A 25,310-nucleotide genomic window follows, 5' to 3' on the forward strand; every position below is an offset into this window, starting at 1 on the left:
CGAAACCAAGCCAGTTACGCAGGAGTCATTTTGTAGTGCCCAAGTATGTGCGCAACACAAGCTGAGCATGCTCTCTTGTTAAAGTACAAGTTGGAAGCCGGCGACATGAAGCGGCAGCAGACGACGTGTCGTCACGACACTACTGGTTTCTATGTAGTTATTTCTATGAAATAGCCTGCGCAGCTAACGACACGAAGCTAGGGATACTTTCATAGAAATACATAGAAATACTAGTGTTCTGTTGCCGCTTCATGTCGCCCGCTGCTGACCGGCACCTTTAGGGTGAACTGTGAAGCCAAACGAGCGTAATTTGTGAGTTGTGAGTCGCAGAATTTCGGCTGGCAGAAATTCTGCTGCATTCAGTTTCACACAAAAGTCCTGTCTGATTCACACGAGCGTAATTTTGTGAGTCATGATTTGTATGTAACGAAATTTACGCGACCGAAATTCTGCGACTCACAACTCACAAATTACGCTCGTTTGGCTTCACCCGTACTCTCATAACCCAGTGGACGGACGACCGACACGACTAGCGAAGAATCAGGCGCAGGACCGACTTTTTACATGCCCATCCGACGCATGGATCATCTTACTTGTCAGACAATCAGGTGATCAGCCTTCATTGCCCTAACCAAACTTGGAAATAACTTGTTTCCAATGCGGAAATTGAACTCACGACCTCCGAGTCAAGAGCAATGCTCTGAACCACCGGACTACGGAGTACGGAGGCGTCCTAAAGTAGTATTAAGTTATTAACCCAGGGCCCCCTAAACTCACGGTACGGCTCTGCATGTTGGAAGCATTACTTAAGGGGGCGACCAACCCAAAAAATCAAATATAGTCCTTCTCTCTTCACACTCACGCCCGTCTTTCATATGCCAGGTGAAAAAGGACGACGCGGATTCATCGCCAAGTTAGCGGGCAGTTATAGGTATTCTTTTTTTTAAAGAATATCTATTAAGTTATTAAAAAAAATGTAACATAATCCTATGCCATCTATAATGTAATTATACTAAAAAGTTTCAAGCTTTATTATGTACTCGAATACTAGCAGTTTAACGTGTTAATTAGTATTAACCTATAGGTGATTTGGAAGCAACTTCGCAATTTTTTTTCTATCGAGAAAATTGTATGCTATCGTGTTTTTGAGTAAGTCACTAGCGAGTTTCTTACGCCGGTTCTTCTCGCCGGGTTAGTTCCCGAACCGGTGGTAGGCACCTTAGTATCGACGTTCGGTAAAGTTTTTTTTTTAAATTACTCCGAATAAAAATATTTTTGATTGATTGATTGATTGAGTGTTAATCCTGAAGATTGCTGCATCTTAATTTAACATTCAGTTTTTCATTAATATTGATATTACAGAGGATCATGTAAAGCAATTTGATATAATGCGCGCCCTTAACAGAAGACATAGGGCCTTGAATTAAAGTTATATACTTAGTTATATTTTTACTGTTTTGATATATTTTTTATTAGTAAGGAAGTATAGTTCGAACTGCGTTCCAAAACGCGGACTTTTTTCAAGCATCGTCGCTTCTCGTTGTGAAGTAGATAATTATGAAGAAGAAAAATAACAACAATGTTGAATTTTGAAGTTGATGTGTATCGCAACACTTCCGCGTCGTTACAATATGAACAGACCTTAATTAGAGGGCTACTGACCCAAAAAATCAAACAGCGTCCTTCTTTCTCATAAAGTTAATATACCTAGGTATATTAACTTTATGTTCTTTCTTCACACTCACGCCCGTCTTTCATAATTATTATGCCAGGTGAAAAAAGACGACGCGGAATCATCACCAAGTTAGTTTTACTATGAATAAAAGACGAACTATAATGATTATGAAAAAAGTCTTTTGAGCTAATTAAGGTTTTATCAATGCCTGTTTTGATATTAATAAAAAATATTAAAGAAAAGACAGCAAACTTCGAAGATTTTAGCAAAAATTTATCTAAAACAAGGTTTTTTGTAAAAAAGAAACTATCGAGAATTTTTTCAGTTATCGTGTTTTCGTCTTGAGCATTTAATCTTCATGAACTGAAAAACTCAGTTTACTTGTGTAAAAAATCAGTTTTCTAGACCTTACAGATTTTGAGATCTAGGTTTAAGTATGTAGTCAAGTTAGGGTCAGGTGCATTCTTAACAGTTAAGTTACAGGAAATGTATAGACTATAGATATTTGACATTTGTTATTTGCGGTGTAATGTACGGTTTCCCGGGATCTCCATTTACGGGTAAGGACATACTTAAGGTTCAAATGGATATCGGGTAGAAAGGGCCGAAGTTAATTTAAGTTATTGCTAACTGGCTCATTGAGAAGGGGTGTAATGACTGGACTCATAGGTTGGGTTGCACAAGAGGCGTGGTTAAATTTAAAGTTATGGTTATAGTTCAGGCTAAATTTAACTTTAACTTTAACTTTGACCGGAGAAATTGACAGATGACAGTTGGTCCAACAAGGTTATAAATGAACGTGGGCGGGGGCGCTGCTGGTAAAGGAGAACTGTCAAAAATGGCGTTTTTGTATGATGACAGCGTTAGTTCCTTTTTTCGCCACGTGCATTTAAAACCTTGTCGAGCTCTATGGTTATGGTTAAATATGGCGTCTTGATGGCGTCCATTTTCAACTTTAACCAAAGATTTGATATTTTGCATTGTAGTTAAAGTTAAAGTTATACTTAGTTAATGTTAGTTGGTGCAACCCAACCTAAGTCTAAGGACCGTGCGGTGTACTCGTATGAAGTTTGCAGTGGGTCATATGTTCAAATGTCAAATGTCAATACGGTCTTATAATAATAAAAAAAAACTAGATGAAGCCCGCTACTTCATTGCGCCAGAATTCGTTCATCACGCGTGAACCGTACATTTTTCCTCAATAAAATGTATCCTATGTCCTTTCCCGGGACTAAAGTACCTCCATACCAAATTTCAGCAAAATCGGCTTAGTGATTTTCTGATGTTGCGAGTGTCTATGGGCGAAGATAGATATTAGGTGACCCGTTTGCTCGTTTGCACCCTGGTTATATGAAAAAATAGCACATAAATGCTTGAGTGCTAGATAGCACCGAATATGGCAAAACAACTATTGCCGGGTCAGCTGGTTACAATTATAAAATCTCTATAATCGTTAAAAAAAAGCATATTACGAGTATCCAAATCTTAAATGTTACCAAAAGTAGGATTTTCAAGAAAGTGGTAAATGGTATTATAATTTTTAAGAACGGCTGTAGGAGGAAAACGCGTGGCACGGCGGGAGACAATGGTTCGTTAGTTCAATGTTGATTTTTACAAAGCGAGCCTTGTCTTGTGAATCTTAATTGTTTCCATCGATTTTGTTAGCACGAATGTTTTTACTTTTTCTGATATTTCATTCCAACATAAAAAACAGGGCATAACAGTAGGTGTAACAAAACAAACTTCAGGGTGCGTAAGATTCCTCTGAGTCTGGTATGCATAAATAGGTCCATTTATCACGTAATTTACGTGTACGGTGTTAGTTTTAGGATATTGCATAAAAACTTACACTTCAGGAGTCCTAAACATTTTATAAATATATAACGCCAACACCAGTAAAATCTCACATCAACATAATTTATTCTTATAATCAATTAGCAGCCCGCTCCTACGCCACGGGTATGAAACAAACATTTCTAAAGTTGGTGGTGTTATTAACCCGGCGAGAGTGTGGTAAGATGGTAGTCTTAGTGTCTACCCACAAAAAAATTGTGGGTGCTCCGCTTTCACTCCACTGTCGAGTAAAAGAGTTTTCAATGCGAACTACCCTGCCAAAATGAACCTTTATTCAAATGGATGTATTTGGATAATCCACGAATAATAAAAACTAAGGAAACGTAACTCCTATACTTCAACCGTTTTGAATTTGGTTCCTTTTCGCACACTAAAATATGACAATAGCTATGAAACACTAATGCTCAAATTTACGAAAAAAAGCCGTTTACAATAATTATTGTCACTTGTATAATTACACAAAATTATGCATGTATTCGGGTCTCTTTTTGCATAAAGTATGCATGTATTCTGGTTTCTTTTTGTAGCTCGCGGATCAATTTTTTTGACGAATAATAAAAACTAAGAAAGAGTAACTCTTTCTTAGTTTTTATTATTCGTAGAATACATCATTTCCTTTTTGATTTGATTTGTTAAATTCAGATATTTCATTCAAAAACTACCACTTAAACAATGTTTATTTAATGCTATAAAAAGTAGATACATTTTTTGGCGTTATACATGACTAGCATGTAATATCCTGTTCTACAATAAAACGAAAATAAATTTGATCAATATAGCCAAAGGTTTACAACACCTGATAAAAATAAGTTACTTACCTTCCATTTCTGTTTGTACACGTAAATAATCACTTTTAAATACTTGAAATGAACTATAATTCCGTTCACGTTCGCTTTTGGGTCGCTACTAAACAATTGGAAACAGACGAAACAGCGATAAATTACAATCCCTGGCGGTTGGCGCCCGAGAGGAGATATCAAAGTTCCTGGCGGTAGGCGCCTCAGAGGAGATACGAAATATTTGTTCGCAGCCAGGCGCGTTAAATTGCCAAAAATGACACCGCACTGAATCGGTTAAAAATAACATCGTATTGGACATCTGTCACCTCAGTCCATCCGTGATCACAGCCGCTGGAGAGCTGTCGAAACGTCGGAAAAAGGAAAAGCGCTTATGAAATCATTGAAAATGAAATCATTGTGAATATTAGAGAAAATCTAATGCTACGTTTCTACGCTTACCGAGGCTTGGCAAGCGTCCACAATGCACAAGCGTCCACAAATCTTGCTTGGCATTTGGAAGTCGTTTAAAACACGCTTGTGAATGCGTCAGTGTATTACGTACATCCAAGCATGGCGGACACAGAACTTGTGTCGGCTAATAACATCTTTGGGGTTCCAGATACATTTTTCGGTTTGGTAATATTCCAAAAACGATAAACTCTCTTCGTTCGACCAGCTCATTTTTGAGTTAGAACTAGACATGCGTTCGTCGCGAGATCACAGCGGCTACTAAGCGCGCGCCAACTTGTGAACGCGTCGTAAGCGCAAACGCCCTTTGATCTGTGTCCAAAAACCGACACTACATCGGATTGGATACAAGCGTCCACAAGTTCACGCAAGCCAAGCCAGATACTCTCTTTACACGCTTGCCAAGCCTCGGCATAGAAACGCAGCATAAGATAACATTTGTCAATTTGTCTGTTCAGTCGAACGAAACCTGTCCAATGGAACTTAGCATCACAGTAAGAAATGCGAAAGAAAAGAACTCACCAATTTTAGGATCAAAATGACTGGTTTCCTTTGTCAAGTCACTTTGTTTATTCTTTGTTGAAATAAATTATTTTAGTGGTGTTGTCAATGCCAAGAACAGTGTCCATTCTAACCTAGATATAATCAGGTTAATCAGATTAATCAGTTACTTCAATCAGGACTTACCCTGCATCCGAACTTCCCCTGATTATCTATACTTACATAAATATGAAGTGTGTAAAAATTTTGAAGACTAACACCTACCAGCCATTTTGCGAAGTCTAGACCGAGTACTGAATAAATCAACTTCGGAGGGCGTGGCCTACGCGGCCCGCCCTGGCCACGCCCAGCGCGAGAATATCCAGTGCCTTCGCTTCAGTCGTGGACAAAATCTCGACGCGATCACATGTCTCTCTCACCAGCGACAAAATTTCTTGCGTTTTCATCAATAACTCTAAAAATCCGGGAAGTAGATTCCTAAAAATCGCTCGCTTAACTTCACTGAGGGCAGAGGATCCTATACTTATCGGTTTCGGGTACTTTTGTGTTTGTTTGTGGGTTTGTTTGTTTACCAACAACCACGTGGTGTGTCATTGACCTTTGTGTTTTTATTTTGACAGTTCGGTAGTGAACAAAAACAAAAGTAAAAACTAGATTCATTTGCCAATCTGAATAATGATTATTTAGGACAATATAACGATTGTAATAATTTAAAAAATCTAGTGCAAAGTGCAAAGTGTTTTGAAGCATGACAGTTTAGGTCGAAAAAGTCAGTTGTATGCCAAAGTAAGAAGGAGAAGAAGAACATTTGTGATTAAATATTTAACCACGAGTGAAAGAATCATTCAAATTGGATCCCTTCTCCCCACCCAAGCCCCTCGGGGCTAAGACTCTGAAACCCAGAACCCTTCTCGTCCACCCTTACAACTCCGACACCAAGAAAGACAAACCCTATCTTTTAGAAACGCCAACAGATCTTAAGCGACGGACGCCACTTTTAGAGATACCTACAGATAATAAAAAGCCCAGACTGTACACCAAGGAGACAAATGAGAAGAGAGAGATGAAAACAACGTCGATCCAGACACAGGATGACCATGAATTGGACAGCTGTCGTAATACCCAGGGTTGCCAGAAAGTGAAGATCTGCCGCCACTGCTGCTGCGGCTGCGAGGACAAGGACCCGAAGCCCTGCAGCTGCCAAGGTCAGCCGGTGAAGGTCATCTTCGCGCCCACCATGATGCCGTCGCTCTTCGGAGCCGGCGTCCCGGGAGTACCGTACATCATGAAGCAGCCGCCTGTTAGTAATGACAAGGTAAGTAAATCTACTTAAATTTTTTACGGTTTTTTGAGCCTATTTCACTACGGTATATTTTAGGACTTATGGAACGTGTTATGCCAGATGAAATAAATACCTACTTAATATGACACTAATTTAAATTAAAATGATTATTATTAATCATGCTCAGGCGATATTCCTATGTAGAAGCACATTATTATGATCATAATAAAGTAATCGCGTCGCAAGTGTTAAAAAATGTATGTCGCACAAAGTTTTAAAAATATTTAAATAAGTACCTTCTAAATAGAATCAAGCACGGACGTAAAATTTTTTTACGTCCGTGGAATCAAGCTAAACTTTGTGAACATCAATAGTATATGTAATTAAATATTTATTTAGATTTTAGGGTGAATTTAAGTATTATTGGTAGATTTTGGTAGAAGAAGTATAATACGGACAATTAACTTGTAATTAAGGTGAAATTCGAAACTATTAATTAATAAATAAAAGCGAAAAAATGTTGAAACTATCTCAACAATCCGGCATTGTTAAATATAATAAATGCGAAAGTGTATTTGTCTGTCTTTATCCTCTTCACGCCCAAACCAATAAACCGATTTTGCTGAAATTTCGTATAGAGGTATTTTGAGTCCCGGGAAAGGACATAGGACACGAAAGAAGATACTGTTCTCGCGCGATAAAGGAATTTTGGCATCGCAAAGAAATTGCGGGTGTCATTTGACTGACGTGGTGTGAAGCGTTCATAGATATCATTATATTATTTAGTTTTTCATAATTTCATCAAAATTAGCAGTTCAAGCGAGAAGAGCTTACACACAGACACACTTTCTCATTTATAATATTAGCATGGATATAGTAACGCACCTGCGCACCCCCAAGTCCCCACTGCAGATTTAAATCACACAGTCTCGGGTTAACATCGGAAAGTAAGTTATGAATAAAATTGTAGTTTGTTGGGAATTTATAACGCGTGGAATATTTATTGTGGGGGACCGTTTGCCGGTTCGATTGCCGAAAATATTCTTATGTTAAACGACTTGTTAGCATGGATGGTGGAATAGCAATCGTAAACTGTAAAACGCGGGTTAATCGTAACACAAATAATAATAAATTTGTTTACTTTCTCACCACAAAATTACAGCACAGATGAGGTTGACAATTCTATATAAAATACAGTTTTTATGCGAAACTCAACTTAAACAAGGCGTAGCCTTATTTCAGGACCCCATAACCCCTAAACCAAATTTATAAGCAATGCATCAGAATAATATTATAATTAAGACAGTTATATTTTTAGTTAAGTCCGTTTATAACATCAAATAAGTCAAATAGTTATTTTCCTTTAGGCTGTAGGATATTTAGATCGTAATATACGCCAGCTATAACAGTCATGTGTAGGAAGCTGGAAGACCCAAAAGTGACCGGAAATGAGGCCCACTCCGCGGTAATCGTAAATTTACAAAACCGGAAACACTACGTCTGTGGAACAGCCCCGAGTGAATTTGAAAGAACCCAGAACCACGTAATGTCCTTTGAGAGTATTCATATTTGCAGTAAAGATGTAATCGCGCTCGACTTGGAGGGGGCAATTCCGTGACCCCAGATATCTAGATATTCATTGTACTTTGTTTGTCGCGCACATTTTTCGGCATAAAAAGCATCTGCGGTTCCTTAAAATCAAAAGCTGTTCAACAGTAATTTATGCTTGAAGATGTACTATACTCCACTCGGGCCAACTTGTCGCTAGCGGTCATTGACTCCCTGTCAAAAACTTGTCATTTTCCATATAAACCGCGATTGACAATGAAGTGTCAGATATTGTTTATTGTGGTTTTATATGGAAAATGACAAGTTTTTGACAGGGAGGCAATGACCGCTAGCGACAAGTTAGCCCGAGTGGAGTATAGACAGACAGACATTTTGAAATATTATTATTAAGGACCATAATAATTGCCGATGGACATCATACGAGTTGTTGAGCTCCGTTATGCCAAAACTCGTTTATCGGGCGGGAACCGAATATTTTTCCGGGATAAAAAGTATCCCATGTCCTTTCTCGGGACTCAAAGTATCTCGATACTTTAAGCAAAATCAGTACAGGGCATGAAGAAGTATTAGACAGACAGACAGACACACTTTCACATTTCTAATATTAGTATGGATGCAAATGTGTATCTGATAATCTGTTATCGTAGTTTCGATGAGGCGAAAATTATACACAGTATACCTGATTGGTTTGCCTGCACATATTATATGAATAATAAGACAACTTTCTGTCAGAAATCACCATTTTTAAGTTTTCTTATCAGAAAGCCTATATTTTCTAAGGTTTCCCAAACCCTTTTAAGCTTTTCCCAAAGTGTAGACAGCTGATAGATTTATTGGGATCGAACCTGCGATAAAGCAAATGCTACTACTGACCCTCTGTGGCTTTTACCCGACTACGTAGCAAAAAGAAAGGGTAATGATTGCGCAGTCTATGTACCATGTACTCGTATGACTGTTTCGTTGTAACACCTTAACTCATCTAATGAATTAGTTGTTTCGAAATTAAGTTAGGATAATGAAAACTAAATATCATCTGACCTGTTTGTGTGACAAAAATTAAGAATGTTTGAGCTTGAAAAAGTCATTTTTGTACGCGGTTTCTCACCAGTCCTATCACCCGTCTTACTGGGTTATGAGAGTAAGAGAAGTTAATAAATACTGCGCACACACCAGGCTTAGCATAACAACATTAGAAGCGGGAAGGAATCGACATACTGACAGATTTTAGTGACAAAATAGCGGATTACCTTTGTCAAACTGTCACTTTGTCTATTCTTCCGAAGAAAGAAACCGCTTCTGTGGTGACCATGCTAAGCCTATAATTGGGAACTATAGATAGCTCGACCTGCGTTGGTGGCCTGCGGGGCTAAAATGGTCACATTTAGCAATTCCTCTCAATCAATTCAGCAAATGAATTGTCAAAACTGTCAAACTGATATTTATACGTGGGAGAGCCATGCTTTGGCACGAATGGGGCGGCTCGACCGGAGAAATACCACGTTCTCATAGAAAACCGGCGTGAAACAGCGCTTGCGCTGTGTTTCGCCGAATGAGTGAGTTTACCGGAGGCCCAATCCCCTACCCTATTCCCTTCCCTACCCCCCCTATAATTCCCTTCCCTTCCCATCCCTACCCTCCCCTATTACCCTATTCCCCCTTAAAAGGCCGGCAATGCGACTGCAGGTCTTCTAATGCTGCGAGTGTCCATGGGCGACGGAATTTGCTTTCCATCAGGTGACCCGTTTGCTCGTTTGGCCCCTTATTTCATAAAAAAAAGTGACGAATGTCGAATTAGAATTAATTTTTAGACATGAATTGCAAGCAGAGTGACCATTTTGCGATTAAAAAAATGAATCATAATTATTATGATTCTCCAAAGCGACCATTTTAGCCTCGCTGCTCTTAACGAAACCGGTTACCGTCACCGATATCGCTGTAAGACGCTTCATATATGCAGGAAAAACTCCATAAATTCGAGAATCTTTATAAGTGGAGAGAAGCCGCAGTATATAATTCAGAGACTTTTTAGTATGTTACTCTGAATCTTAGTACCCACGACATAAGGATCACGGTGAGGTAATATAATCTTGGATGTGCAGCCGCGGTTTCTGCCGTGGCACGAAAACGCAATAAAATTTGAACTCTTTATAATAGAGTGAGTTACACCGCCGTAAAGATGTACAAGGTGTCCCCATTTTTGAAGTGAAAACTTCTTTAGCGAAGTTGTACACTTTTTGGGACGTGTAATATTAAATTAAGAAATTTAAAAAGCAACCCTCGATTTAAAAAAAATAGTACTCGTAGATCAAAATCAAAATTTTCAGCTGATGAACTATCGATAAGAACACGCTGTAGTGTCATCTTTCAACAAAAAAAAAAAACTAGATCAAAATCGGTCCACCCGTTTGGATGCTACAATGCCACGAACATAATAATAATAGCTCCCACACCGGTTTCGGTGACGGTGGCCGGTTTCATTGAGACCAGTAGCTCTACCATGAGTTTAAAGCTATAGTATTTTTCGATACTCGATACCGACTACTGTAAATTTTTAGTATGGAAAATTTTACAGCGCCTCTAGCGGTTACTTGCGGAACTAAAATCGCCATACTAAATAGCGAGAGATCAGGCGCAGGACCGACTTTTTACATGCCCATCCGACGCATGGATCATCTTACTTGTCAGACAATCAGGTGATCAGCCTGCATTGTCCTAATCAAACTTGGAAATAATATGTTTCCAACGCGGGAAACGAACCCACGACCTCGACCTCGACAACGAGTCAAGAGCCGCGGTCTATACCACTAGACCATGGAGGCGTAAAACATACACACACACACATACAGACAGTTACGTCAAATTTGTAACACCCCTCATTTTTATTTTATTTTATCGTGCTTACAGCTAACTATATTAAATTTACTATATAGGTAAATTATAGAATATTATACAAAAAGCCAATTACAAGCCTTCACAGTTAGCAGTTTTTTACGGGGGTTAAAAATGATTGACTCTTATTCTACGAATAATAAAAACTATTTATTATTCGTAGCTCTTATCATATATAATATTTCCTTTTATTTTCTTATGCTTAACCGCCTTCTAGATGCGATCATATCACGTGTTCTGATGTACCTAGGTACCAGAAAAGGACGTAATATAACTGCAGTTTTTACCCATGAAAAATGTACGGTTTGCGCGAATTTGAATAATATCTGCTTGGAAGTAATTTTGCATCACGCTGTATATGAAGGTGGAGGGCACCCTTTATGCGGCGCTAACTTCGTGCCATGAATGTGTTAGCACATGGAATATAAAATATGAACGTAATTTATGTTTAACTTGTAAGTAGGAATTACTTTCTCAGTACATTATTTTTAACTGACTTCCAAAAAGGAGGTTTCTCAATTCAACCGAATAAATATGTTTTTTTACTCGGTGGTAATGACAGAAGAGGAATGGTAGTCTATTTATTTATAACTTAGGCCATTATAACACAACTGGAATGGTTCTCTGTATATATTTTCTGAATTATTATTCTTTATTCAGAATAGTCTCCGAACATTCTTGTATTGTGGTTTTCTTTAGTACTCCTTAATTTTTTTTTCTTTTATGAATTTTCTTCTTCAAACCACGAGGCTTTAGTTCTTCACTCGTCTGTACAGGGTGTATTCCTTATACATATAGAGTTGGCTGTGCAAGTGCTTAAAGTGTTACTTTCTTTTAATTTCATGGAAAAATGATCTTTATTATAGAAACATAGATATTAAAAGTAACTCTTTTAGCGCTGCTACTTTTACAGTAAACTTTGTATAAGGGCACATTATACATACCCTAAAGTAACATCACTTTGATATAATATAAACACTCTGTATATATTTTCCATCTTTGCACAATGATGAAATATTTTAAAATAACAATAGCAATAATCTGAATTGGCTAAAGTCGAACTCTTTTATAAGAAGTCGGGCAAGCACTTACCTGGTAAGTGTCCGCGTAGAAGTGGTCAGCCCTAACAAAACATAGCGAGCGATACAGACACAACCAAAAGAGGTAACTTTTTTAAGTGATACTTCTTTAGTAGCGTTGCACGTCTGAGGTTGCACGCGTGAGGACTTGGTAGTGGAATTTTAAGTTTTAAGTATTTTTTGTATTATTATAAAAGTGAAATAACAAATTATCTATAAAAAATCTCATAATGCGATGTTCGTTGCTAAACTACTCCGATACGGCTAAACCGATTGATTATGTATAAATATTTTAGGTGACAAGACATGGATTGGTGGACGCGCGTATACACTATTGCAACTAAGAGTGCTACGGCGTAGCAGGCTACGTGATGTGCTTGTAGATCACTACGGCGCGGCGTAGCATGCTACCTGAAACGCTACGGCGTAGCAAGTTACGTAGATCACTACGGCGTAGCATGCTACGTGAAGCACTACGGCGTAGCATGTTACATAGATAGCTACGGCGTAGCATGTTACATAGATAGCTACGGCGTAGCATGTTACATAGATGGCTACGGCGTAGCGTGTTACGTAGATGGCTACGGCGTAGCGTGTTACGTAGATAGCTACGGCGTAGCGTGTTACGTAGATGGCTACGGCGTAGCGTGTTACGTAGATGGCTACGGCGTAGCGTGTTACGTAGATGGCTACGGCGTAGCATGTTACATAGATGGCTACGGCGTAGCATGTTACATAGGTGGCTACGGCGTATCATGCTACGAATTATAATAATTATTTTGTATTCGAATTCTATATTTAGATATAATTATTGTACATATAAATGATTGAAAGAAATAATTATATTACTTGTTTTTTATTCACCTCGGTGAGAGAAAAAGGGATTTTTCATGTACTCACTGATGCTAAACCTACAACCATTTACGTTTGAACAAATTTCCTAGCGACATAATAATATAAGACATACAATATATTTATATTTTTGTCACTTGTGTCAGTGAGAGTACCTTGACCGCGGGAGCCGCTATCTTCCCGCCGCAGCTCAGCTAAGAAAATATTATTTCTGACCGCCCCCGCCCCCCGGCCCGCTCAATACACTCGATCGCTCCTTAATCTGCCCTGACCAAGTTTGATAGGCGTCGATGTAAGGGTCAGGCCGCACCGCAAGAAGACGTAAGGAGATGATGTATTAAAGTTGGTGATAAAAAATGAGTGTCGAACAGTGTGATTCGCTTCACGTTTTAATTTTGTGTCGATACGCATCGCCATTTCATGCCTTGTATTTTAAGGTACGAACGAATGCTTACCAATTTGTGATGAAAAGTTAAAAACAAGTAGGTTTGCCTGGGAGGTTTTGTATTATTTTTGGAAGCCTAAACCTATGTTTTTGCTATTGCGTATTTTTCCGATGAACACTATCCGGTGTTCTTTCCGAGGACTCAAACATACATTTTATCAGAATCAGTTCAACAGCTTAAGCGCAAGGTAGGAATAGACAGACGGTCACACATTCATATTTACATTATAAGTGTTGATTTTTAAATTCGACTTATACACACGTTTTCCGTATTCGATTTCCTAATAAAGGAATTCCGTGAGACTAGCGCACACGTACGTTTTACTTACGCGCGAACGTGCTGGCTTGCACTCGAAACGTACATGCGGGATTCGTCCCGTTGGTCGAAAAAAGTGAATGTTTTTTTATGAAATAAGGGGGCAAACGAGCAAACGGGTCACCTGATGGAAAGCAACTTCCGTCGCCCATGGACACTCGCAGCATCAGAAAAGCTGCAGGTGCGTTGCTGGCCTTTTAAGAGGGAATAGGGTAATAGGGGAGGGTAGGGAAGGGAAAAGGGGAGGGTAGGGAAGGAATAGGAGAGGGTAGGGAAGGGAAAAGGGTAGGGGATTGGGCCTCCGGTAAACTCACTCACTAGGAGAAACACAGCGCAAGCGCTGTTTCACGCCGGTTTTCTGTGAGCCCGTGGTATTTCTCCGGTCGAGCCGGCCCATTCGTGCCGAAGCGTGGCTCTCCCAGGGAGTGTAAGTCAGTTTATGTATTTTGTATCCGCATGCATGGAATCGGCACATGCATGCGGATTTCCGAATACGGAAAACGAATTCGGAAATCGCATACGGAAAACGTTTGTAAGCAGCCTGCCTTAATAGGTGAAATCGTATCTACACTACAATACGTGATAGACGAAAGTGGTGTGAAACATTCATATAACGACACGCAGATGGAGGGTGGAATGAAATTAAAAACGTCACATGTGCTGTACCTGATATATGAGGGGGAGAAAGAAGACATTCCAAACGCGATTTTATCAATTTATTTCATGTTTTTTTATGGAATAGGAACGAAAGACAGCGGGGCTAAAATGGTCGCTTTGAAGAATCATGATATGAATCACAATATGATTAATTTTTCTAAAATCGCAAAATGCAACTCTGCTTGCAATTCATTTCTGTACTTTTGTACTGATTTGAAATTTGTCACTTTGACAGTTTTGACAATTCATTTGCTGAATTGATTGAGAGGAATTGCTTTTTTAGCCCCGCTGACCACATACCAAAGTTTGTCTTTTTTGCTCGTCGAGACAATTCTTAGCAGGCTTAGTTTTTGAAAATGTGATAGTTATTCCCACTTCTTTTGAAGAGTTTTGAGGAGCAGTCACTTTGGTTCATGATAACCTCTCCACGTTCGTTCATAAAGGTGATCGCACATTTACCAGCATGCACATGCTAAACGCGCCGCATTTTAGAATTCGCCGTATGAAATTATGTGAAACTTCGCACAAATGCGAAACCTCACATTCGTCCGCACCATACGCGCTGCATTTCGTGTAGGTACGGTGCGTTCAACGCGTACGGCGCATACGGTACTGACAGATATGCGATCAGCTTGATGGAGCTATAAAATAACTTGATATTTGTCTATCATGGTAACAATCACAGATATCATCATCGTAGAAATAAATCATCTGTAAGAAAGTTTAGGTAAGCTATTGGTCACCTATTAAGCGAAAAGAAACAAAACCTTGAAGTTCCATTTTTACAACTATCTCTATCTCCGTCTACAGCCATCTCGCTCTGTCGTTTAAGAAAACAGTGATTAGCGCGAAGTTTGTAAGGTCCCCCATTTGTATGCTTATTAGCCAACCCCGGACACTTGACAAAACTTCATCTATTAAATTGTGGTGTAGGTCATACGCTGAAGCGGATAGCTGAGTATCGGTAAAAATGCTAAAACAATATATATAAAACTAGATGACGCCCGCAACTCCGTTGCGCCAAAATTCGTTTATCGCGCAGGAATCATACATTTTTCCGGGACTCAAAGTATCTCCATACCAAATTTCAGCAAAATCGGTTCAGCGGTTTGGGCGTGAAGAGGTAACAGATAGAAAGACACTTTCGCATTTATAATATTAGTTTGGATCAGGCCGATATGGTATTAAATTAATTTGGGACCCGGGAAAGAACACGCGAAAAACAAATGTCTGTGCATCGAAGTTGTTGGCAGCAACTAGTATTTTTTATGTGGAATTAATTTTAAAAGGACGTGGTATTAAAAATCTAAAACCATAGGAGATAAAAACTTTTAAAGGAAGCTCAATTTCGGTGACTATAGAACTGTATTGATTTTACTAAATCGATCACGGAAAATCGATTCCACTATCAAGAAAACTAAACTAAAATAATTAAAACTGCGTCATTCTAATGAATGTATAATCTCAATTTGAAAAATGATATTGCTAATAAGGAATAAGAGCTAGAAAATAAAGTTGAGTAATCAATAAATGTTTCTGAGTGCGGTCGCTCCTGCTTACAGCTTCCAGACAGTCTTTGAGAAATTACTAAGAGGCCACGCTACCGCTTGTGCCTCGGACCGTCCCACGAGGATCAAAAGAAAAAACTTGCAGCAAACTCTAATTATAAGGAAAATTTTATAGCCGTGCGATGAGTCGGTGTTTCCAGCAAAATGGAGCCATTGTCTCCTAAACGGTTATTGCTGAGCCTAACGCGGTCACAACGAACAACGACATTAATATTAATTAACAAAATGTTTATGTATTTTTTAGATAACACACACAGGTGATTTCGGTGTAGGTTTCATTGAAACCGGTTACGTAGGTCTCAGGAGTCAATAACAATGGTCACATGTGTATGAGAGCTCTCTTCCTCTTCTCCAAGTACATTGTACATCCGACGCATATGTATCATCCAAGTTATACAATACGAGCTTTTGCCCGCGGCTTCGCTCGCGTTAAGAAGTATTATTATATACAAACTTTCATCCCCTATTTTAGCCCCTTGGAGGTAGAATTGATCAAAATTCTTAGCAGATGCCTACGTCATATCATCTACCATCGGTCCAGTGGTTTAGGCTGTGCGTTGATAGATCACCATGCCAGTCAGTCACCTTTGAGTTTTAAATATATAGATTGAGTGAACTGCTTGCAATGCCCAAACCAAATTTGGTAATAATGTTTATCCAACGGGAATCGAACCCATGACCTCAATCAAGAGACAATAATACATCTACAACGTTAAAAGTTTAATATAATTTGTAGGCTACTAACCTACTACACAAAAAGTTACTTACTAAACAAATTAAAGCTAGCTTAATAATTAATATAATAAAAACTTAAGAACAACTTAAACCTAAAACTTATAAGTAATCAATAATAATAATTCCTCCTTTGTTATATATGCGTACGCGCAGAGCGTACAACTCGAACCGGCCAGTAGTCTAGTCGGAATCGCTACCCGCGCCACGCCTGTTACATGCGCCGCTAACCGTATCGCTAACCGCTTAATAGACTTTCTATTTTCTATGTATTTTCTCTTTCCGCTGTTTCTTTGTGCTGTGCGCTATTGAATATCTTCGTGAACTTTCTTTGTGCCTTCTGTGTTTGAACTATATACTGTGTATGTGGAATAAAAACTATTCAACGTGAGCTATCTTTTTCTTCACATACATACTGGAACTGTTACCAAACTGGTGACGCATTTCCACAAATTTATTCGTTTCTGTCATGGTTTTCTAAGCAATAAAAGTTAACTAAATTGTTTTTTTCTCTATAAGAACCATGATCATGAATATACGTTTTACAGCCATTTATAAATATACAAGATCCTACTCCTTACTCGAAGCCAGAATCCTGATGAAGTGTATTAATTCGTCGTCGAGGATAAACATTGTACGTCACGGTGGGGCGGTTTCAATTTTCCGACTCAGATGTCTCGGGAGGGGGACACGCTTAACAATAATAAAGAATTACATTGGATGTATTCGAATGAAGACGTAGTATTGTCTTACTTTTTTGCTGGACCAGTGCCTTCTTTTATTCTTGAATTGAAATGATTTTGTATATATTTAAAAGCACTAGTTGAGGGTTACTGGAAAAAATGGGGTTTTGCAGCTGAAGATCAATCGAGGCTTGGGAGTCCATTTTTATGTTTTTTTTTTTCATTCCTTGAACTTCGAGTAAAGCTTGATATCCCAGGGTGTACAACTCAAAATGAATTCAACAGTCTATCCTAATAATTTAAGGACATAATATTATTGTGTCCTTTCTGGGGGCTTAAAATCGTGTCCATACAAATTTTATCTCTATTGGTTTAGTTGTTTATGCGTGAGGAGGTAATAAATTGACAAAAAGACAAGCAAATACCAATTACACTAAAAATACTTACAGAATACTAACATCTGGTCTGGAATTTCTATGTATTCCTAGTCTATGTGTGGGTACGTTAAAAGAAATGGCCCCAATCTTGTACTACTGGGCCGCGTTCGATGCAAATCGCGTGTTCAAGTGCGCCCAGCCTCCCCTTATCCCGCCGTGGAAATATATCGCTTATTACATTTGCGATTTCATACGAATATCCTATTTTAATATTATGTATAATTTTAATGTAGATAATATAGCCAGTTGGGGCTACATGATATATTTTCTTAATAATGAATATTACATACTTTTTGGTTTCGTCATAGATGTTACATTAGGTCACCACTTTTGTGAACAAGGTAGCAAATAAACTATTGCACTAGTTTAAAAAGAAAAAACAATACTACTTTATTGAAGAGCTGTTGTTTCTAACACAATATACTGCCTTTTTCAAAAAGTCCACAATTTTTTTTAAATTCCACTTCTGCCGGTACACCTATAGGTCAAAAAGCTAACGATTATTGTATGATGCCTCCCAACCTCCCATACCAGTTTCGGTGACGGTGGTCTGGTTTCATTGAAACCAGACCAGCTACTCAGGAGTATTTTTATTTGAGCTTTCATTACTATAACTAAAAACACTGTAAAACTCTGGAACGAACTGTTACCAGCAGTATTTCCGGACCAATACGACCTGTAAACCTTCAAGAAGAGAGCGTATTGCCTCTTAAAAGCCCGCGGCAACGCACCTGCAGTTTCTAATGTTACGAGTGTCCATGGGCGACGGAATAGTTGCTTTCCATTGGTGACCCGTTTGCTTGTTTGTCCCCTTATGAAATTGAAATGGAATGAAATTTTTTCCATCGCGAGACTTCTAAACCACTGGGCTACGGAGGCATATAACTTACGATTGATGATTACATAACAGTTACACAGTAATCTACATGAGTTTTTTGTAATAAAGTCACCCCTCGGCCATCTGGACCGAAACGAGAGAAAAATGGCCAGGGGTCTGGACAATTAGGCGTCTGCCGAGTGTCACTCTGTTATGTGGCCTTGGTAAGTTAATATTTGATAATATGCCTAAAACACTGAACGTATTGATTTTTTCTATTCGCCATTTGGCTCGTTTGTGATGTGCTAAACTGAAAATTTATAAAAATAGTTTTAAACTGTAGTTGCATTCGACGAAATTATCGAATACAACTCTTCATGTTCTACTCTATAAATAAGCTATACCATTTTGTTAAACTACCCAAAAATTATTTTATTTAACTATCGAACCAAAAATCTAAACGTTACCCACAATTTCGTTCGCGAGTATATTAGAATATCGGTTCTGCTATTCGAGCATCGACAAGTAGCAGACAAAGAAGGAGGAGATTTCGTACCCACTAATGTAGCACTTTTAGACATATACCTAATGGGGCTTAAAAAATTGAACATTTTATTTTATGACGAAAAATCTCTAAGCCATGGGTGGAAAATTGCCAAGCCCTTGCATTTGATATAATATGTGTGGATGTGTAACAGCTTGAGAACGGCTTCCATACAAAAATACCCCTTGTTCTTTAAATTCTAAATACAGACAAACAAAATTTCACTGTGTGGATTTTATACAGACACACTCACATTTTCACTGCGTGGATTTGTCACACATCCAGTATCCACAGAGTGGGTGTTTTAGGAAATTATCGACAGTAAGTTTTTATATCGCTATAAAGGCTAATTCCCGAGCTAAATCAAGAGATTTTATCCTCACCCCTAATAAAGGCGTTGAGAATTTAAAATGGCGGCCTGCGGGGCAGACCCGCGCCGGCCCACATTCCTTTTGTCAATTTAAAACCTTCTATAGACCAAACGGCGAATTGAGTCACAAAACTTTTAATAAAATATCACTATTTATTAGATTGTATGTCTCTCTTTTTTATTCTTGTCGATGTTTTATATTTCTGCTTAAATGTTTTGTTGTAGGATAATTATAAATAAATATTGTATGCAATTTATTTACGTAGAAGTTTTTTATTCGCGTTCAGTTTTCATAAATAAATAAATTAAAAAAAAATAAAGCGGGATAAAGCTATCTCATATTCTTTCCCGTGTCTAAAAAATCACATGGTGTGATCAAAATCACATCTCATGGTGTGACCATGGCTTGTAAAATCAGCAAAATAATATTATGTTTTCTTTATATTTATAAACACAACCCTACTGTACGTACGTATGTCACTGAACTCCTATACGGCTGGACTGATTTGAATGATTTTTTGTATGCATTGTGAATTGTGATTCACAAATCAACCAGATTCAGAAATAGCACACTGAACAACGTCTATCGGGTCCGCTAGTAATATACTAAATTGCAGTATTATACGTATTATACTGTTTTATGAAACCTAATACAACAAAACAAACATTTCGAAAATCGGTTCACAAACGGCGGAGTAATCGTTGGACATACAAAAAAAAAAAACTCCACAGCCGAACATATAACCTCCACTTTTTGGAAGTCGGTTAAAAATAACCACCCGTCTCGCCTTAATGACTGAATATCTAAATTATTATATTAAATTAAGTTGGCAAGGGGTAAGAGCGTCAATATCTCCACCTCAACGACGCCGACACCGTGATTTTAAATATTTAATTGTCCGATGAGTCTATGGTCCAAACCACGAAGCTAGTCATAAAATTTATTAGATTAACAATTAACATTTGTCACTCGACTTGTAGTTTAGACTTAAAAAGCTTAAAGCGATGAAATCGTAGTTCGTTATAATCAGTCGAAGACTTTACACTTGTTAGATGTTGCCATGTTCTCTCCAGGAACCGTACATTTAATCGTGATCAGCCTAAGGATCAGTTCACATTGTAATTAATGTTTAAAATACTGTCCAACCAGAACAATACGATTGATCAATATTCCAAGCATATATCAGCTCATTCGTATATGAGCTGATATTTTGTTGTTTTATATCCGGACAAGATCGAAACTGCATTAACATTGGATTACAACTGAATCGGGGGATCGGATTGAATCATCGAAATGTCAAAGGGTGCGAACTGCGAGTTTCCGGGGCAGGGGCAGGTAGCATAACGGAGTATAGATGCTATCGGCGCTTAATTAAATATCGGGCGAGGGATAAAAAGCGGGAACCGCCGACGACCGGTCAGCGGTTTGTCCGGCGCAGAGCTGCCACACTACAGGAAATGAAAAACAATAAAAGAGTAGCAAGCTCACCCGCTGCGTACAGCTTGGGTAAATTTTTGACATCACTTCAATTCATGCTAATATTATAAAATGTAAAAGTGTGTCTGTCCGTTACCTCTTCACGCCCAAACCGCTGAAACGATTTTGCTGAAATGTGGTATGGAAACATTTTAAGTTCCGGAAAAGGACAAAGGATACTTCTTATCCCGCAAAAAATGCACGGTTCTCGCGCGACAAACGATTTTTAGTGCAACGGATGTTTTTAGTGTGTCATCTAGTAAAAATTTTAATGCATATTGAATGTCTGTGTGTTAACTCTTTACGCTTAAAGCGCTAAACAGATTTTTAGACATCGATTTTTCTTCCGGAAAATTTTACTACAAAAATACTTATGTATTTGTATTTTAAAAATACATAGTAACAATTTATATGAAATTGCAAATACATGGTAGGAAAGGACATCATGTAAAAAATATAACTGAGCTACACCTAGATTACCAGGCAATAGGCATCAGCCTGGTTTGTGAGGTTTTCTCTTCAGGATTTACCTGAACGTTTAAAATATCTTTAAAGCTTACCTTATTGAATTGAAACACTATAACTTTTTGAAAATTTACGATACTTGAGATTAAATTCTCATAAATTCTGCGACTTCTTACAGTTTTTCAGGATAATGCTTTGTTCAAACCTACGCGACCAGGCGACTGCGAAGCGGGAGCGTCAAGTCAAGTTGTCAAAACATGTGTGTTTTGAAGTGTACATAATTAGACTTCTTTTTTAAAACCATTTGACAACTAGACGCTCCTGCTTCGCAGTCGCTTGGTCGCGTAGGTTTGAACAAAGCATAACAATTGTAAAGTTATGGCAGCCCTGAGGAGTAGCTCTGTCGATTTTTCCGTCAGCAATTATATCTATTTCGTGCCCTAAAAATAAAGCAAAATAAACCTCTATGTTGGAAGCGTATACCTATACCAAAAATTACGTATTTTGTGTTTAAGCTTCATGTAAATTTTCTCAACATTCGGAAAAACAATATACTTACCGAACTAGGAACTAATTAACAAAACTAAACTCTCTTAAATACCATCTTATAATATGACGTCAATATTAAAATATTATAATCCAATCGAACTAGCTTTTTGATATTATAAGTTTGAAACTTTCAGAACTTACTTCCAGAACTTTTGCATAAGTATGTTGTATACACAATATTTTTTTTTTACTTTTATTACAAAAACTGCCTAAGACAACAACATCCACTAGGATAGTGACGACAAAGGTAAAACAAAACATATATTTCGGTTCAAAGAAAAGGATATTACTTCTTGTGTAATCTATAAACTTTTTTTTCTTCTTCTACTTCTACGCCTCTTCTTAAAGTTTAAAATAACTTTAGATTCATTTTGTAATTGATTTCTTTTACAGTATACAGAAAAAACTCAATCAAAGGTGGTCTGAAGGGTTCCGTAGCTTGGGGCTGTTTGTCTTTAATCCCGCCAGCATTTGTTATTCATTAAATATTTTAACTTGTTGAGTGAGGGCATGTCTTCCACCCCATAAGGAATTATACTCCATTAATTAACAAATAGATCTATCATAATTTTATTAAGAAATATGAAAACAGTAAATATGTCGTCTTTATTAACTGTAATATTAATATTGTTAAATAATTGGAGGTGTAGCAAATAGATGTAAGTATAACATGATAAAAGTCTTCAATATAAATATTTGATATAAAATCATAAATTTTATTATTATACGAGCTTTTGCCCGGGGCTTCGCTCGCGTTAAGAAGTATTATTATATACAAACTTTCATTTTGTATATAATAATACTTCTCTCACTTTCATCTCGGCGGTACCAGCCTAGTAAAACTGGCCGAGATTTTGTTGTGTGCCGTACGTGGCGACGCGACGCAATGATACTATGGCGCACATACAAGCCGCGCGCGGTGCCTTTATATGAAGATAACTTACTTCCCCTCCTTTTACTATGACTGAGAAGTGATACGCAGTTCAGCGGGTCATCTAGTATTAAATAAAATATAAACTGCCTTGCCTGCCGTGTCCTGTATATGAAACAGTATCAACAGACCACCGTCGCCAAATCAAAAAGTACGAGGGGGTTCACCTGTACCCCCTCACCCCCGCACACCCCCGTATATTACGGGGAAGGGGTTACAAAAGCAACAATACCACCGCCGACCGACCCCTTTGTCCTCCGAATTAATATTTAAACAAGATTCCCCGAGTGATGGCGAGGGAATGTCGATGGATTTAGAAAAATTCTAAAGATTCAATCACTGGGTAGTACATACATATACCGACAAGGCTTTAATTAGCTTTGTCCACACTATGCCTTTTTCTGTTCGTCAAGGGCATGCGTTATGGCGTAGTCAACAGCGAACGTGAGGCATGCCCGCGACGCATGCCCTCTGACCATATCCAAAACTTCAAAAATGACAATATTCGCGATGCGTTCTTTGACGCATTCAATTATTGAATGCCCCAATATGAAGGTTGATGACGAAAATTGAAGATGAAAGTGCAAAGTGCGGACATAGCTAATGCACGTGGGCGGGGGCGCTGCTGGTAAAGGAGAACTGTCAAAAATTGAGTTTTTGTATGATGGCAGCATTAGTTTCTATTTTCGCCACATTCATTTACAGCCTTGTCGGTCTATATTGTTGTACATTGTACAATTTGTACGTTCTTGTAGGGAGAGTAAAACACAGTACTTATATCACTCGACACCACCACTCGGGCTCGTAGCTGATAGAAGAAGTGATCGTCAGACCAAAGTCGAGCGACCACTACCCCTCTCCCCACAACCTACCCAAGTAGGCGGGCCATATCTTTATTTATCAATACACTACAATTGTAAGACATTTTCTGCTGTATGTCCCTAATAATTATATGTCCTAATATAGATGTTTACTTTAAAACAAGAGCCTGTGCCTGATCTTCGTCATATTTTTTATCAAAGGTGAAAGTTTTGCCGTAGACTGTGGAGGTAAAAACTACCAGCGACTACGGAGTATCAGTTACTTTAGGAGTTATCCAGTGGTAAAATCTGTACTTACTTAACTTTCGATAAACTCTAGGATTCTTGTCTTCTACTGCCGGACACTTATGACAGTTGCTGTCCACTACCAGATAACCTTAAAGTTTTAGACTTTATTACTGAATTTCCTTTAGTAATCTAGTTTTCCAGGTCTTTACACCCGTTTCGCTACAACTTCTTAAGTATCCAATTCTTTTTTCTTCTTCATTGCAATATGAATAAAAGTTTAATCATTATCGACACAGCCCATCCCTCGTAGCCGCAGGCGACGACGCGTTCCAATTAGCTTGCACAAACACACACACACAGCCAGCCTCCTAGTCGGTTCGCACGTCACCATTCATATACATTAGCAACCGAAATTGTTACGTTTTACGGTTACCGCGGTTTATTATACGGTTGGATTTTCAACAGGATCTTCTAAAGTATTTTGAGTATTTCATAGTACATTTTGAATATTTGATAGCACATTTTGACTTACGTTTTCAAAACTGTACGTTATTTTGCAACGAAAAAATAGTGGATAGTGGAAAAAAAGTTAATTTCAAGAATTTTAGCTTTACCGCGGCATTCTTCGAGTGACACACGTATTTTTATTATCACACGTACATGGCCATCTAGTATCATTATGTTTTTTAATCATAACAAACCAAGTAAAAGTGCTTACGTGTAACTTGATTCTTGCACAAGAAACTTAAACATCTTGCTCCGAGTTAAATGTTGCTAGCGTATACTCTCTGTTTAAACCATAAAGTTAATAGGTATCCGTATGTATATTAACTTTATGGTTTAAACTGAGAAGTATACTGCGTTTCTTTACTACAGGGTGTAACAAAACTAAGTGATAATACTTTAGGGTATGTACGTGTTCCTTACATAGAATTTACTGTAATAGTAGCAGCGCTGAAAGACCAATTTTTTTTCCATTTTTCTCTCAGGAAATACTGGTTCAAACCTACGAATAATAAAAACTGAGGGAACGTAACTCCCAAACTTCAACCATTTTGAATTTGGTTCTTTTTCGGACACTAAAATATGGCAATAGCAACGAAGCCCATACACTCAAAACGAAATAAAGCCGTTGACATTAATAATTGTCACTTCTGTATTTACACAAAATTGTGTACCGAATACATGCATAAAGAATGCACGTATTCGGGTCACATTTTGTAGACTCGTGGACAAATTTTTCGACACACTTACTCTTCCTTAGTTTTTATTATTCGTTGGTTCAAACTGAAAAATATTGTCGTGTTGGATAGCCCATTTAA

The 25,310-nt window shown here is 38.1% G+C and overlaps 1 protein-coding gene across 1 annotated transcript in view; it reads left to right on the forward strand.

The window, feature by feature from the left end:
- The first annotated feature begins 5,314 nt into the window (after positions 1-5,314).
- LOC121736734 overlaps positions 5,315-25,310 on the forward strand; it is a 43,333-nt gene continuing 23,337 nt past the window's right edge. Inside the window, exons 1-2 of the mRNA XM_042128120.1 lie at positions 5,315-5,321; positions 6,111-6,592. Coding sequence (XP_041984054.1) covers positions 5,315-5,321; positions 6,111-6,592 — 489 coding nt within the window. The remainder of the gene's footprint in view (positions 5,322-6,110; positions 6,593-25,310) is intronic.

This window comes from Aricia agestis, chromosome 19 (assembly GCF_905147365.1).
Source record: "Aricia agestis chromosome 19, ilAriAges1.1, whole genome shotgun sequence".
In the NCBI taxonomy this organism is placed as follows: Eukaryota; Metazoa; Arthropoda; class Insecta; order Lepidoptera; family Lycaenidae; genus Aricia; species Aricia agestis.